Source organism: Varanus komodoensis, unplaced genomic scaffold, assembly GCF_004798865.1.
Source record: "Varanus komodoensis strain SLA01 unplaced genomic scaffold, ASM479886v1 scaffold101, whole genome shotgun sequence".
Taxonomy (NCBI): domain Eukaryota; kingdom Metazoa; phylum Chordata; class Lepidosauria; order Squamata; family Varanidae; genus Varanus; species Varanus komodoensis.
In genome coordinates this window covers 1,046,071-1,059,051 of record NW_025335275.1, presented here as the reverse complement: position 1 = coordinate 1,059,051, position 12,981 = coordinate 1,046,071, and the positions used below count along the sequence as shown (strand labels likewise).

Below are 12,981 nucleotides of genomic sequence, written 5' to 3'. Positions count from 1 at the left end.
TAAATATGTACAGTACTGTATAATAAAATGAAAACTGCATTTACTGTCCAAATGTTTTAGTGAGGAGTGGTGAAGCAGAAAAGGATCAAGAAGGCAGTGGGAACAATCAGGAAGGCAGGCAGTCAAAAGGCACTGAGAAGGATCAAAGGGCAGTGGGAAGGATAGGGAAGACAGGCAGTTAAAAGGCATTGAAAAGGATTGAGGAGGCAATGAGAAGAATTGGGAAGGCAGGCAGTTAAAAGGCACTCAGAACAATAAAAAATGCACTCAAAAGGATCAAAACAGCATGCAGTGAAAAAGCACAGACGCAACAAGAGATGATAGATGACTTGGGCACACAACTGATGTTCATGCAGCAACCACATTTTTTTTCTCTATGGCTGTGACCTGAGCTTAGAAGCATAGCTTGAACTTTGAAGAGGTTTTATCTTGACTCTAATGTTCAAACTCTGGATCTTGCCTGCAGCCTACCTCCTGCTGCAGCCATTTCCTAACAGGCCACGGACTGGTCCATGGCCCGGGGGTTGAGGACCCCTGTCTTATAGAATACAGCAGTGCCATATCTGAGTTGCCAGTGACTGTGTCCATCCTTGCTTGTTGACATATACATATTTCTGTAGCTACCTGGCCCCAAAGCACTGCACTGAATATCTGGAGGGTATTCTTAGTAGCTAACAGTTTAAGTAATTGCTGTGATGACATTTTTTTCTTGCTCCCTGTCTGGTAAGTGTTTTGCAATGGGGAAATCAGCCCATGTTTGATACATCAGTCATGCAGACTCTTGAGGGGTTGAGCAAAGGAAAGCCCTTGCTGATAATTGCCCTTTTTATCTGCCATGCAGGGAATATTGGATTGGATCAAGTATGGTCACACAGATCTGAGAAACAGTGGAGGTAGTGAATGAACCAATTTTGCAGCAGTTGCATTAGAAGATGAGCAAATGCGACCATAGCTATCATGGCTGCCATTAGTCCAAGCAGGCATTTTACCTGGTAGGTGTTTGTCTGAGGGTAGCAGTACAACTTGGCTGCTAGTACTACTAAAACCAAGACTCGGTCCCAGTGTAGGCAATTTTGCCAGTGGGAGAGTTGCATATTGCTCCTATATAATGGATCACCTGTGATATCTTATCTGGAGGAGGATTCAACTGATGAAGGAGAGGGGGACAGCCAGCGTTGCAAGCCCTAGCCAGAGCCAGGTGGAGAACTGGAGGCTTCAAATGACAGTCTCCCCATGGAGCGCTCAGAGAAGCAATGTGGCCTCTCTTGGGCCATTCCTGAATTTTCCCAAATGTAGGGCTCAGCGCAATTAAGCCCTCTCAACGGCATATGATCAAACATGCACAGCAGAAGTTCAGATAGAAGGCAAAGTGTGGGGGTATTCCTTTAAAGCAACATACTCACCCAATTAGCCTGCTGTGCTAATTTATGACCAACAATAAAACAACAGCTAGAGACAGCTTACTGATGTAAAGTGGAATATTTCAAGTCTGTGATTTGTCTTACTTTACTGGACCTAACAGACTCGGGCTACCCACCTTGATCACTCTCTCAGACATTCCCAACTGACCTAGACATTTGGTATGCCAAACCTCATGGGCTGAATTCTAGACTGCTTTGATCTCACTGCTGCCTGCTTCTGTTATCTATACTGGAATTCTTATGAATAATTCTGAACTGGACTAGTTCCTTTCTGTGTTATTTCCGAAGATACCTCATGCTTGACCAAGGCACTTATGGGCCTAGGAGCAGGTTGCCACCTGTATGGGAGTGAGTGTCAATAACTGACATAACAGGCTGAGTGAATGCAGAAGGGCACAGGTAAGAAGAAAAGATTAATTAAGTCCTTGATCCATTGGGGTGGCAAGCAATCAATTCTCCAGGTAAGGATAAATCTGGACACCTTGATGAAGACTAAGTACCCACTTGGTAAAAACTCTCAAAGCCTTTGCCAAGTTGAAAGAGAGGGTGCAAAAGTTGTATGTAATGGATCCAGTGCTATAATGCAAGTAGTGTTGGCTGGTTCCATTGATCCCAAGGTGAAAATAAGCCTTCCTGAAATCCACTGCTATGAACCAATCTCCCTTATGATAGATTACCACTTTGTATGATGTTCAGTGCCTTTGGGCACCATTCTTTCTACTGTTTCACCATTCTTTTTACAATCCTGGAGGCCGTAAATAATAAATAAATGTATCTATTTATACATGTATTTATACATGCTCCAGCATCATTATTCTTTCTATACCATCCCATGGTCAAAGCTCTGGGCAGTTTTCAACAGTGACAAGATGATTTACAAGAAATTGGCCAGTTGTGCACTGATGGACCTTTCTGTCCCTTCTGCCTTATCTGCTTCCTGTGCTTCCTGTACCTGGCTTCATATTGTGATGGACCCAAGAGAAAAGATGGAAGTGCTGCTGGGTATATGCTTTGGTGATCCTGAAGGAGGTGTTCAGCGTGTTTTGGATGCAGTTTGGCTGCTTCCATGCTGCCCACTTTTACTTTCTCTCTTCTAGCCATTTGTATTGTTTTTCTTGGTGTTCTTGTTTGATTATAGTTTACATTGTTTTGTTTTATCTTAAGATGTGTTAAGCCACCATAAGTGGGCATTTTGCCAAGAAAGATGGGCATTACAAATGAATGAATAACTGAAAGATTCCATATCTAAAATAATTTTAAAAGATTGCTTAAACTCCATTAAAGTTAAATAATTTAAAATTTCTTCTGGAAACAGAAGGTACAAAATTAGATCAAGAGAGAGATACATACCATCACATAATAAAATAAGTATACAAAGAAGTTGATACTGGTCAAATTGGTGAGGATAAATAGGACAGAAATGGACAGACCACAGAACTAAACTTACCAGGGGGTGCTATATGATCATCCTCTGGAATTAAAAAAGGTAAGAGTTTATAAGCAAGAGATTATTGCACTACTATTCAAAAAAATGCTGGTAATGATTGACAACAAAAGAAGGGGAAGGCAGAGGATGAGGTGGCTGGATGGAGCCACTGAGGCAGTGGGTGTGAGCTTGGGTGGACTCTGAGGGATGCTGGAGGACAGGAATGCCTGGGGGAATGTTGTCCATGGGGTTGCGATGGACTGTGACTAATCAACATTCCAGAAAATGCCAGCTGCAGAAAATATGAAATTAACTCCCTCCTGAAATTTCTCCTCAGCAAACTGTGATGTCAAATGGACATTTTTAAATATTGAAAGATAAGATGGGCAGTCAGAACATCTAGTATTTGCATTTGACAACCAGGAATGTTGAGTTTTAATAGTAAACATTAGCCACTGATATTTAACAGTGCTTGTGTTGACATGTTAATTGTGAATTAACTAATTCTGTAGTCATGCCCTTCAGATTTAACAATATTTGATGGCTGACATGGAGTGATTCTTAGTGTTGAGCATCTGGCATGAGATTTCATTACATATTAATCTGCTGAAATTTAGTATAACAATCAAAGATGCTGTCTATTCTGTATTTGAATTTTACATGCAAAGATAAACTTATATTTTAAATGCAAATTGAACTTTTATTTCAAACTTTCAGGATATGAATGGCAAAACTTGAAATTTCAGTACCTTTCGGATACTCATATGTTTGTCATCAGCACCACCAAGCCTTGTCCAGAAATGAAGGCAAACTGTTTATAAAATTTTATAAAAAGAACTAATTCTGAGGTTTTCGCTACATGAAGCTTTTAGCCTGCCAAGGTTTTTATATCTGGATGCTTTGCAGGATTAAGATTGGTTCCTTTGCCTGTGCGGTTTTTTCCCCCCTGGTTTCTTTTTCCAGGCTTTACTGTATGTTTGATTATACAACCATAAGGTGGCACTGCAGTATAATGGAACTGCAAAATTACACAAACTTCTCATCAGATGACTTCCAGATAATACCCAAACTCTTGATCTTAAAAAAAGCTGGTGAAATGGTTACAAAGCATGATAGAGGCCCTGAGAGATGGAGATGTTGTATATAGCACCAACAAGCCACCAGGAGTGAGGAATGAGCACAAAAAATGCTTTGTACAGAATGTCCTAAGAAGAGGGTGAAATGTTTTTTCCTCCCTTAGAGAAAACATGTCATCATGTGCTTTTACCTGGCCCGTCTTCTACCTTTTCTCCAGGATCAGGCACAACTGCGGGTAGAAGAAATAAAGTTAGTGTGTACGTGTATTTGTGCATGCGCATGTGTAATAGATAAGAACGGGAATTGAACCATTAAAAAACAAAAGCATTTCTTCCACCCACAGCTCATTTCACAAGAATTCATGCTTTGAAAATCTTAGGCAAGCCCTTAAAAACCGTAACTCTGTATCAGTCATGACACTGGGGGCAGATGTGGAAAAAGAAAAAAACTCACCAAAATCATCTTTTGAATCGATGGGCAATTTTATATTAGACACTCTTGAAGAAACAGATGGTGACTTTCTATGCACTGATTGTTTTGTATCCAGCTCTGGGGACAGTAGCACACATCTACCTACTATGATAGCAAATCTGGGAGCAGGAAGGGCATAAATGAGAGTATAATGAGATGAATTACCCCATGCCTGCACACAAGCAGTCTCAGTTCCACTTCTAGAACATCCCTATAGCAGAGAGAACTTGGCTAGAAAGAAGAAAAAGCAAGGAGGGGTAGAGCAAAATAAGTTACAGTTCAGTTTTCACTGTTTCATTGTCATTCCCTCTTCAATTGGGAGTGGCACTGCTTGGAATTACTAACAGAATTCCTGATTGCATCAGCTCTTACAGCAGAATTGGCATACACTTCTTATAATCTAAATATGCCTTTTGGAGTGGGAGAAAAAACAGGTTGTAGCATAAAGATGATGGCATTTTTAATAGTATTTGATTGTGTTTACTTATATGTTACAATGTGCAGCTCTGTGTGGTATCATCATTTAATAACATTTTGATATTCATAATGAACAACTTATGGTTATATGGATTCCAGTAATCATTTAAATATAGTAGCTCAAGGGGGAAATCTGAATTGGGGAGATTTGATCGTGAAACACGTGGAGAAAGAGATCTCCCTTGTTAAATATTTCCTGGGAAGGTGTTCAAACCTCAACAATATTGGTTTAGGATTTTTCTCAAAAACATAAACTCGATTCATTTACATTTAATAGAATATTTTGAATGAGCAGAGAATCTGTGTGGAATAGGAAACACGGCGTTATTGGAACTAGGTAACAGTGGCCAGGAAAACGGAATAATAGGAAGAGGGAGAGTCATGGCAACAGTTGCTAGGAGAAACAGAAGGTTGAGAAGAGGGTGGTTAAAAAAAGGCAGAGAAGAGAAGGACAAAGGAAGGGAGATTTATCTTTCTGAAGAGGGAGTTTAACCATAGACGCAGCCAGCAAACAGCACTAAGGACCCACTGGATCAACAACAAACTGAATAGTAGTAGTGGAAGTAGTAGGTCTGCTGTGCAGAAGGCACCAGAGAGGCAAGCCGTCGAAGTGAACGAGCTAAGGCACTCTCTGTGCACACACATCAAGGAACCTCAAACAGTGACGATAGCGTGACCTAAGTGGAGGAGGGAGGGAAATTTATTGCTAGTTATTTAAAACCTACTAAAATCCTGTTGATACGTACATGCTTGTCCGGGTTATTCAATTCTCATCTTAGATGTCCATTTAAGCAATTTGTGGCGCCAGTTGCCACATGTGAAAACAACTCATATAAGAACAGCAGTACTCTTATATACTGTGCTCAAAATAAAATCAACTCTATTTGCAAAATCCAACTCAAATCCAGCCTAGAGTAGACATGTTAGAATAAACAGAACTTATCCTATTCGTTTCAATGTGTCTACTATAAGTAGGAGCTCTGCTGGAATTCACCCGATTGTTTCAACTTCTCCATCTTTCTTCTCCCCCATCTGGCAACCGTCCACATTCTCCCCACTCTCCCTGGCAACCAGCCACACTGTTTCCATCCACCTGCTCCCAACTGTCCATTTCCACCCAGGGTCTATACTGTCGTCCCAGACTGTGGCCCTGATCCAAATCAAGACCCTGCAGCTGCTTTTACAAAATGAAATATTATGTTTAGCAACTCCAAACATGGAAGTCCAACTTAACATGTACTTTGGCCCATAAGGTGTTTCCTAACCAATTATCATTAGATAATTAGATTCATTTCAATCTAGAAAATTCATTTCAATCTTTTCACTGAGAGACGATGGGGGATGGACTGCCCTTGATCCTCCTAGGCCAGGGGTGGCCAGACCTGGTCAACGGAAGAGTCACATACGGTAAATGTCAGATTTTTGAAAGCCACAGGTGGGCTTCTATGGGCAGCAATAATGAGCAGTGAGCAGCAGGTGGGCACCTGTGAGTGCCTGCAGCACCAAGCAAAATAAACTCAAAGAGCTGCATGCAGCTCCTGAGCCTTGGTTTGGCCACCCCTGTCCTAGACTTTTTAGCTGCTCTCATTACCATCAACTATAGTATCCTTTTCTAACTATTGGCAGAACTGAGACTGGCGATGATCACATATAACACTGAACCAAGTTGTGCAGTTTCCATATGGCACGGTATCTTACCTTCTGTTCTGTGTTCACACATTCACGTAGTAACTCCTCATGAGTTGTTTCCAAATGCCTCCATCTTTCCTCAAAATGTTAGCACAAATCCCATCAGCCCCCATGGCTGGGAATCAATCCCAGCATGCACTGCTTCTGCTCACCTGTCCCCCATTGGCCTACACACTCCACTAGGCACGTTCTCTGCCAGCTACTGCTTTTTTTTAATACTGCCCCAGTTAGCCACTATCTGCTCATCCTGGGACAGTTGTGCTGAAGGAGCAACAGAGCAACACCACCCGCTGCTGCCCTGCCCCGTGCATATTCAGACACACGTGTAGCCGGCCACGCTTTTCCCTCTCCCTCACTGCATAAATGCCCAGTCTTCGCCCCCGCCTTGTGCCTCGCTTGCACATGCCGCCAGTGCCCCCTCACAGAAGGCAGCAGTGTGGACACCGGTGTCAGGGACGGGGGTAGTCTGCCCTGCCGTCTGGACAGCAGCCCAGGCAATTCTGCTGACAGGCTATCGCAGGGGTGGGGTGACTGCAAAAGACTGACAGGGACAGGGTGGAAGAACATCATTTTAATTGTTAAAATATATGATCTGACCAGGGCAACTTCTTCTTCCTTCTCTTTTCTCCTCCTACATTCTTTATTTACTTATTTTATACTGTTAATTTTAATTTTATATTCTTATGTTTGTATCTCAGTGTATTTTTTGTATTTTTGTATTTAGTGGTAATTTATTATGTTCTATTGTATTTCAATGTATTTTATTGTGTTGTAAGCCGCCCCGAGGCTTCGGCAAGGGGCGGCATAGAAATGTTATAACAACAACAACAACAACAACAACAACAACAACAACAGGAGACGTGGGCTCTGTGGGACACTCACTCGGCACAGGGCAGTGGCCAGGCATGAGTGCCACACGCGGCTGCCCTCGCACTCGCTGCGGCTGGAGGTGCTTCCATCCCGGTGGGCGCTCCCAGGAGTCCAACCACCCCGTCACTGACCATGGTGCGAGTGTGCCTGCTGCCGTGCCTGCTTTCCCTGGCCTTGTCACCTTGCCCAACGGGTTTCTTTGCTGAGACACCCACCGTGCCTGTTCCATGAGGTCTTGGGAGAAGGCGTGGTGGGCATTTCGGCGAGACAGCAAGGTGACGAGTATTTATTATTTATTTATTATGTATTAAAACATTTCTATGCCACCCCTTGCCGAAGCCTCGGGGCGGCTCACAACACAAAATAAAATAAAATACAATAAAATACAAAAATAACGATATAAAATTAGCAATATAAAATAAATAACAATATAAAAGAAGGCAAGATGATGGGACAAGGTGGGCAAGGTAAGGTGGGGTGGGAAGGCTGGCCTCACACCGAGGTGGCAGGATGGGGTGGCCAGGTTTCCGGGAGCGCACACCAGGAGAGAAGTCGGGGCCTGTGGAGACAGCCAGCCAGTGCCTTGCTGCCAGCGATGTGGCAGTTGGTAGGCGGAACAGGGCAGTGAAAATTGGCAGCTGGAGCAGCTGTGGGGGTTGCTTGAGCCACCAAACTTGCTGGTGTAAACCAGGAAACCGTGAAATAATATGGCAACTAAAGTCACACATAACAAGCAGTGCTGAAACGTGGATAGTTAGAACAGACCTTTGGTTTTCTATGGGGATTCACAGTAACCAAACATGCCACGTGTCATCATCATTGATGACTTCATACATAAGGTCAAGCAGTCTCCAACATGGCTTATCATTCTATGTAAACACTCCCTTTTACCGGCACTGTGTGGTTTTACATAGCCATATTAATTACTCTAGTTCTGAGGTATGCAACCAACATGTAATCTCCCACTTATTTATTTATTTATTTATTTATTTATTTGGGGCATTTCTAACCCGTCCAATTACTGTAAGTCTCTGGATGGCGTACAACAAATTGCCAATAAATGCATCCTAATAAAAATTTAATTATTTTTTAAAAATTAATTAAAACATTTATATGCCGTCCTTTGCAGCAGGCTCAGGATGGCTTACAGAAATAAAAATATCAATATAAATAACAATATAGTAATATAAATAGCATTAAAAACATTCCACAATAAAACAAATTAACAACAATATATCCTTTCCTAATTAAATACATCTTAATAAATACGTCATAACCCAAGACTAAGGATAAAAACATAGTTAAAAATATTTAAGCGTTAAAATACCAGGTCAATAAAAAGGTCTTCACCTGGCACCGAAAAGCATATAACGTTGGCACCAGGCGAACCTCTCTGGGGAGCGCATTCCATAGCCAGGGCACCACCACAGAGAAGGCCCTCCTCCGAGTGTTCTCTCTCCTAACCACCTGTAAGGAGGGTTCCCGAAGCAGAGCCCTTGCTGCAGATCTTAAGGGGCAGGAAGGCATATAGGGAAAAAGACGTTCATTCAGGTAACCTGGTCCCAAGCTGTTTAGGACTTTATAGGTCAATATACCACCACCTTGAAATGGGCCCGGACTTCAATGGGAAGCCAGTGAAGCTGATAGAGGACAGGTGTTATATGAGAATAATGACCAGCTTCCAACAGCAATCTGGCAGCTCTATTTTGAACCAATTGAAGTATCCGGACCATCTCCAAGGGCAGCCGCATGTAGAGCACATTACAATAGTCCAACCAGGAGGTTACTAGAGCATGTGTCACTGTTGCTAGGCAGTGCTCGTCCAGGTAAGGATGCAACTGATGGATCAGATGAAGCTGTAGGAAGGCGCTCCTCATCACCACCACCACCTGAGCTTCCATGGATGGCTCTGGGTCGAGGAGCACTCCTAAGCTGCAGACCTTGTCCTTTAGAGGGAGTGCAACCCCATCCAGGACTAGGCCTAAATCACTTACCTGAAAACCTGAACCACCTACCAAAAGGACCTCCGTCTTATCTGGATTGAGTTTCAGTTTATTGGCCCTCATCCAGACCATGACCTTGGCCAGGCACGGTTCAGGACAGCCATTGCCTCACCTGGACTGGTTGAAAAAGAGAGGTAGAGCTGGGTGTCATCAGCATACTGGTGACTCCGCAGCCCAAACCTCCTGATGACCTCTCCCAGTGGTTTCATGTAGATGTTGAATAGCAAGTGGGACAAAATGGAACCCTGTGGTACTCCATGGCATAACTGCCATGGTGCAGAGCCAAAGTCCCCCAGCACCACCTTCTGGAATCGGCTGTCGAGATAAGAGTGGAACCACTGCCAAGCAGTGCCTCCTACTCCCAATCCCGCTAGCCTATCCAGGAGGATACCATGGTTGATGGTATTGAAAGCCGCTGAGAGGTACAGGAGAACCAACAGGGACTAACTCCCCCTGTCCCTCTCCCTGCACAGGTCATTGTACAGGGTGACCAAGGCAGATTCAGTACCACAACTGGGTCTGAAACTGGACTGAAATGGGTCCAGATAATCAATTTCATCCAAGAGTGCTTGGAGTTGTCCCGCCACCACCCGCTCCAACACCTTGCCCAGAAACGGGATGTTGGCCACCTCTGGGTCCAGGAATGCCTTCTTCAGGACGGGTTTGCTCACCGCCTCCTTCAAAGGGAGGACTCAGCCCTCCCTCAGAGAAGTGTTAATAACCTTCTGGATCCAGGTACCGATCCCGTGTTTGGCTTTGGTAAGTAGCCACGAAGGGCAAGGGTCGAGTAAGCAGGTGGTTGGGTGTACTAGTCCAAGCACCTTGTCCACATCATCAGGCTGCAACAACTGAGATTCATCCAACAATGATGGACCTGACAAGGCTCTGGACACTTCCTGAAATGGAACCCTACCAACTGTGGAGTTCAGCTCATGACGAATCTAAGCAATTTTCTCCTTAAAGTGCCATCCTTAAATTTTCTCCTTTACTACCCTTCCATGCTTTAGTTCTGCCACATTTCTGAGATCTTAGAGCACCTCTTCCAATCCCCTGGACAAAACCAGGTATGCCAATCCTGAGAAAAAAGAAATACTCAGACCGTGTGTAGTTTCACATTTTTAAAATTCCTCTAATCCTAGTATATTGTGACTACAGAGATAAAACGTTTACTTGGAAAAATTCTGTATATCATTGTAGAAAACATATTTGAAATGAAAGTAATTAAGTGTTCTGAAATGATATACATGTCCTATTGGCCACCTGGTGATAAAATATTGCTATCGTGACCAGTGTCAGTTCTAGTGGGCCCCAGCAGTGCCAGTCCAGTTGTGGATGCAGCCATTCTCTGGGTAGCCATGCCAGAGATCCTTGTGCTTTGGCGCTGAGGTCCGTTCTTAGCTACACCACTGCTGCTTAGCAGCAGCTCTACTTCTAGGTGTCCTATAGGCTCCTGAGAACAGTGCTCTGAGAATCCTCTAGAGTTCTAAAAGGTTTCCATCTGTCTCCATTTTTTAAAATAAATGCATGACATCACTGCATGAAGTCATGCAGGAGACCTGAGTTCCTTACTTAAAATTACCATGTGTAAGATTGTATAGAGATTCCGATGTGGTTTAGGAAATGGCCATCTCTTTCTTGAAGAATGCAGCTAATTTTCAGGCAAAATGTCATGCTGTTGTTGGGGAAATCCAGACTAAATCCTGGTAGAAAAAGGTTGCTTATAAGGGCCTTTGCATTATAAAATCAAACCTGTGGCCCTTTCTCAGAAAGCAGCAGAATTCCAAGCCAGGTTCTGTTTAATATTGCTGTTACTTTAAGATGGAATTCTTAGTTGGACTGAGAAGCTGCTGTAGGCTAACACTATCAGTGGGAAAATGCTGGTGTTCCCATCTACTGCAGGCAACTGAGACAAAGGTGTCCATTTGTTTCTGAATGGACCCATTTAATCATCAGAGTTGATGATTCAACTCTCAAGTTCAGCAGAGGCAAGTACCTGTGCAAGGTAGTTGTCAAGACAATTTTTCTGAATGGTTCCTCAATCGGACACATTTGCATGTTAAAGGAGACACAGAGGCTGATCCAAACTGTCCGGAATTCACTGAATTGACTTGTCAAATAAGGTTCAGTCCAGGACATTTTCTATTCTATTGTCACTGCCATTTCTGATCAGTTTAGAGTATTGTTTTTTGTGTATGAAGACATAAAGATGCTATTATGTTAACATAACATTCGGGCCAGGTCGACTCATATTATATTGTTTTATACTGTGCTTATTTATTTATTATTGTGAGCCGCCCCGAGGCTTCGGCGAATGGGGCGGCATAGAAGCCTTCTAAATAAATAAATAAATAAATAAATACTCTGGAAACCTAATACTCTGTATGTGATCGGAAGGTTATCAAAATGGCTGTACATGGGCTGTGACTTTGTAGTTGGCAGAGAGGACGGCTACCTGGTAGCATGCTGTTGTAAGTAACTGCAGGGGGCCTGGGCGTTCTCACCAGTTAAAATGCTGGGGTTCAAAGTGATGATTCAGTCTTTCCTGCCGGTCTGAGTGCTCATTCTCACCATTGGTAAGGAGACTCTGACACTATCTACTGTAATAAGAGTATATATAATATCTGAAAATAAGGGCCATGCAGCAATTTCAGAGGGACTAAACAGCATTTAGTTTTTGAAATGCAAGAAGATCATACTTTACAATGGTTTACATGACATGCATGCTCATATGCCAAGTCATGTATGCACACATGCGCTTACACACACACACACAATACATTCAGGGATCTATATTCATACACTAGCATAGATTTATAGTGATTTTAAGCATGATGATTCAGATGTTATGCATTATTAATCATTATTCCCATTTACCCCAGTGGAAATATACCTGTTGTGTCTTCAGGAGGTTCCTGAGCAGTGACCACAGGCAGCAGCCAGTCTAGATAATAGGAGAAAATATTGTTTGCAGTCTGTGATTTACATAAATTGACATAAGGTAATTGTTACGAATTAGTGAAGGCCCATCCCTGACCCATCTGCAAAGATGGAGCTGCAGAATCCGGATTGATGGGCTGTCTCTACTTTAAGTATCTGGAACACATCACAGGCCGAACTAGATATGGCAAAGCAGTTCTGTGACTGTACATGGGGGCGGAGTTTGCTAATTTTTGTAGGGGGAATGGCACTGTGGGAAGTCCGCCTGGCACTGTCGTTACTGATTTTTTGGCGCCAGGTAAAGACCTTTTCATTTAAACATCATTTTAATTGTTAAAATATATGATCTGGCCAGGGCAACTTCTTCCTTCTCTTTTCTCCTCCTATATTATTTATTTACTTATTTTATACTGATAATTTTAATTTTATATTATTATGTTTGTAACTCAATGTATTTTTTGTATTTAATGGTAATTTATTATGTTCTATTGTATTTCAATGTATTTTATTGTGTTGTAAGCCGCCCCGAGGCTTCGGCAAGGGGCAGCATAGAAATGTTATAATCTTCTTCTTCTTCTTCTTCTTCTTCTTCTTCTTCTTCTTCTTCTTC

At 42.7% G+C, this 12,981-nt stretch overlaps 2 protein-coding genes across 2 annotated transcripts in view; one reads left to right on the top strand and one right to left on the bottom strand.

Annotated features, from left to right (window-relative positions):
- RIMKLB (ribosomal modification protein rimK like family member B) overlaps nucleotides 1–12,981 on the top strand; it is a 266,672-nt gene that overhangs the window by 46,925 nt on the left and 206,766 nt on the right. The gene's annotated exons all lie outside the window — the stretch shown is intronic.
- Nucleotides 1–12,981, bottom strand: part of MFAP5 (microfibril associated protein 5) — a 46,437-nt gene that overhangs the window by 9,748 nt on the left and 23,708 nt on the right. Inside the window, exons 3-5 of the mRNA XM_044419324.1 lie at nucleotides 12,325–12,375; nucleotides 4,115–4,153; nucleotides 2,869–2,892 (exon numbers count right to left, since the gene is read on the bottom strand). Coding sequence (XP_044275259.1) covers nucleotides 2,869–2,892; nucleotides 4,115–4,153; nucleotides 12,325–12,375 — 114 coding nt within the window. The remainder of the gene's footprint in view (nucleotides 1–2,868; nucleotides 2,893–4,114; nucleotides 4,154–12,324; nucleotides 12,376–12,981) is intronic.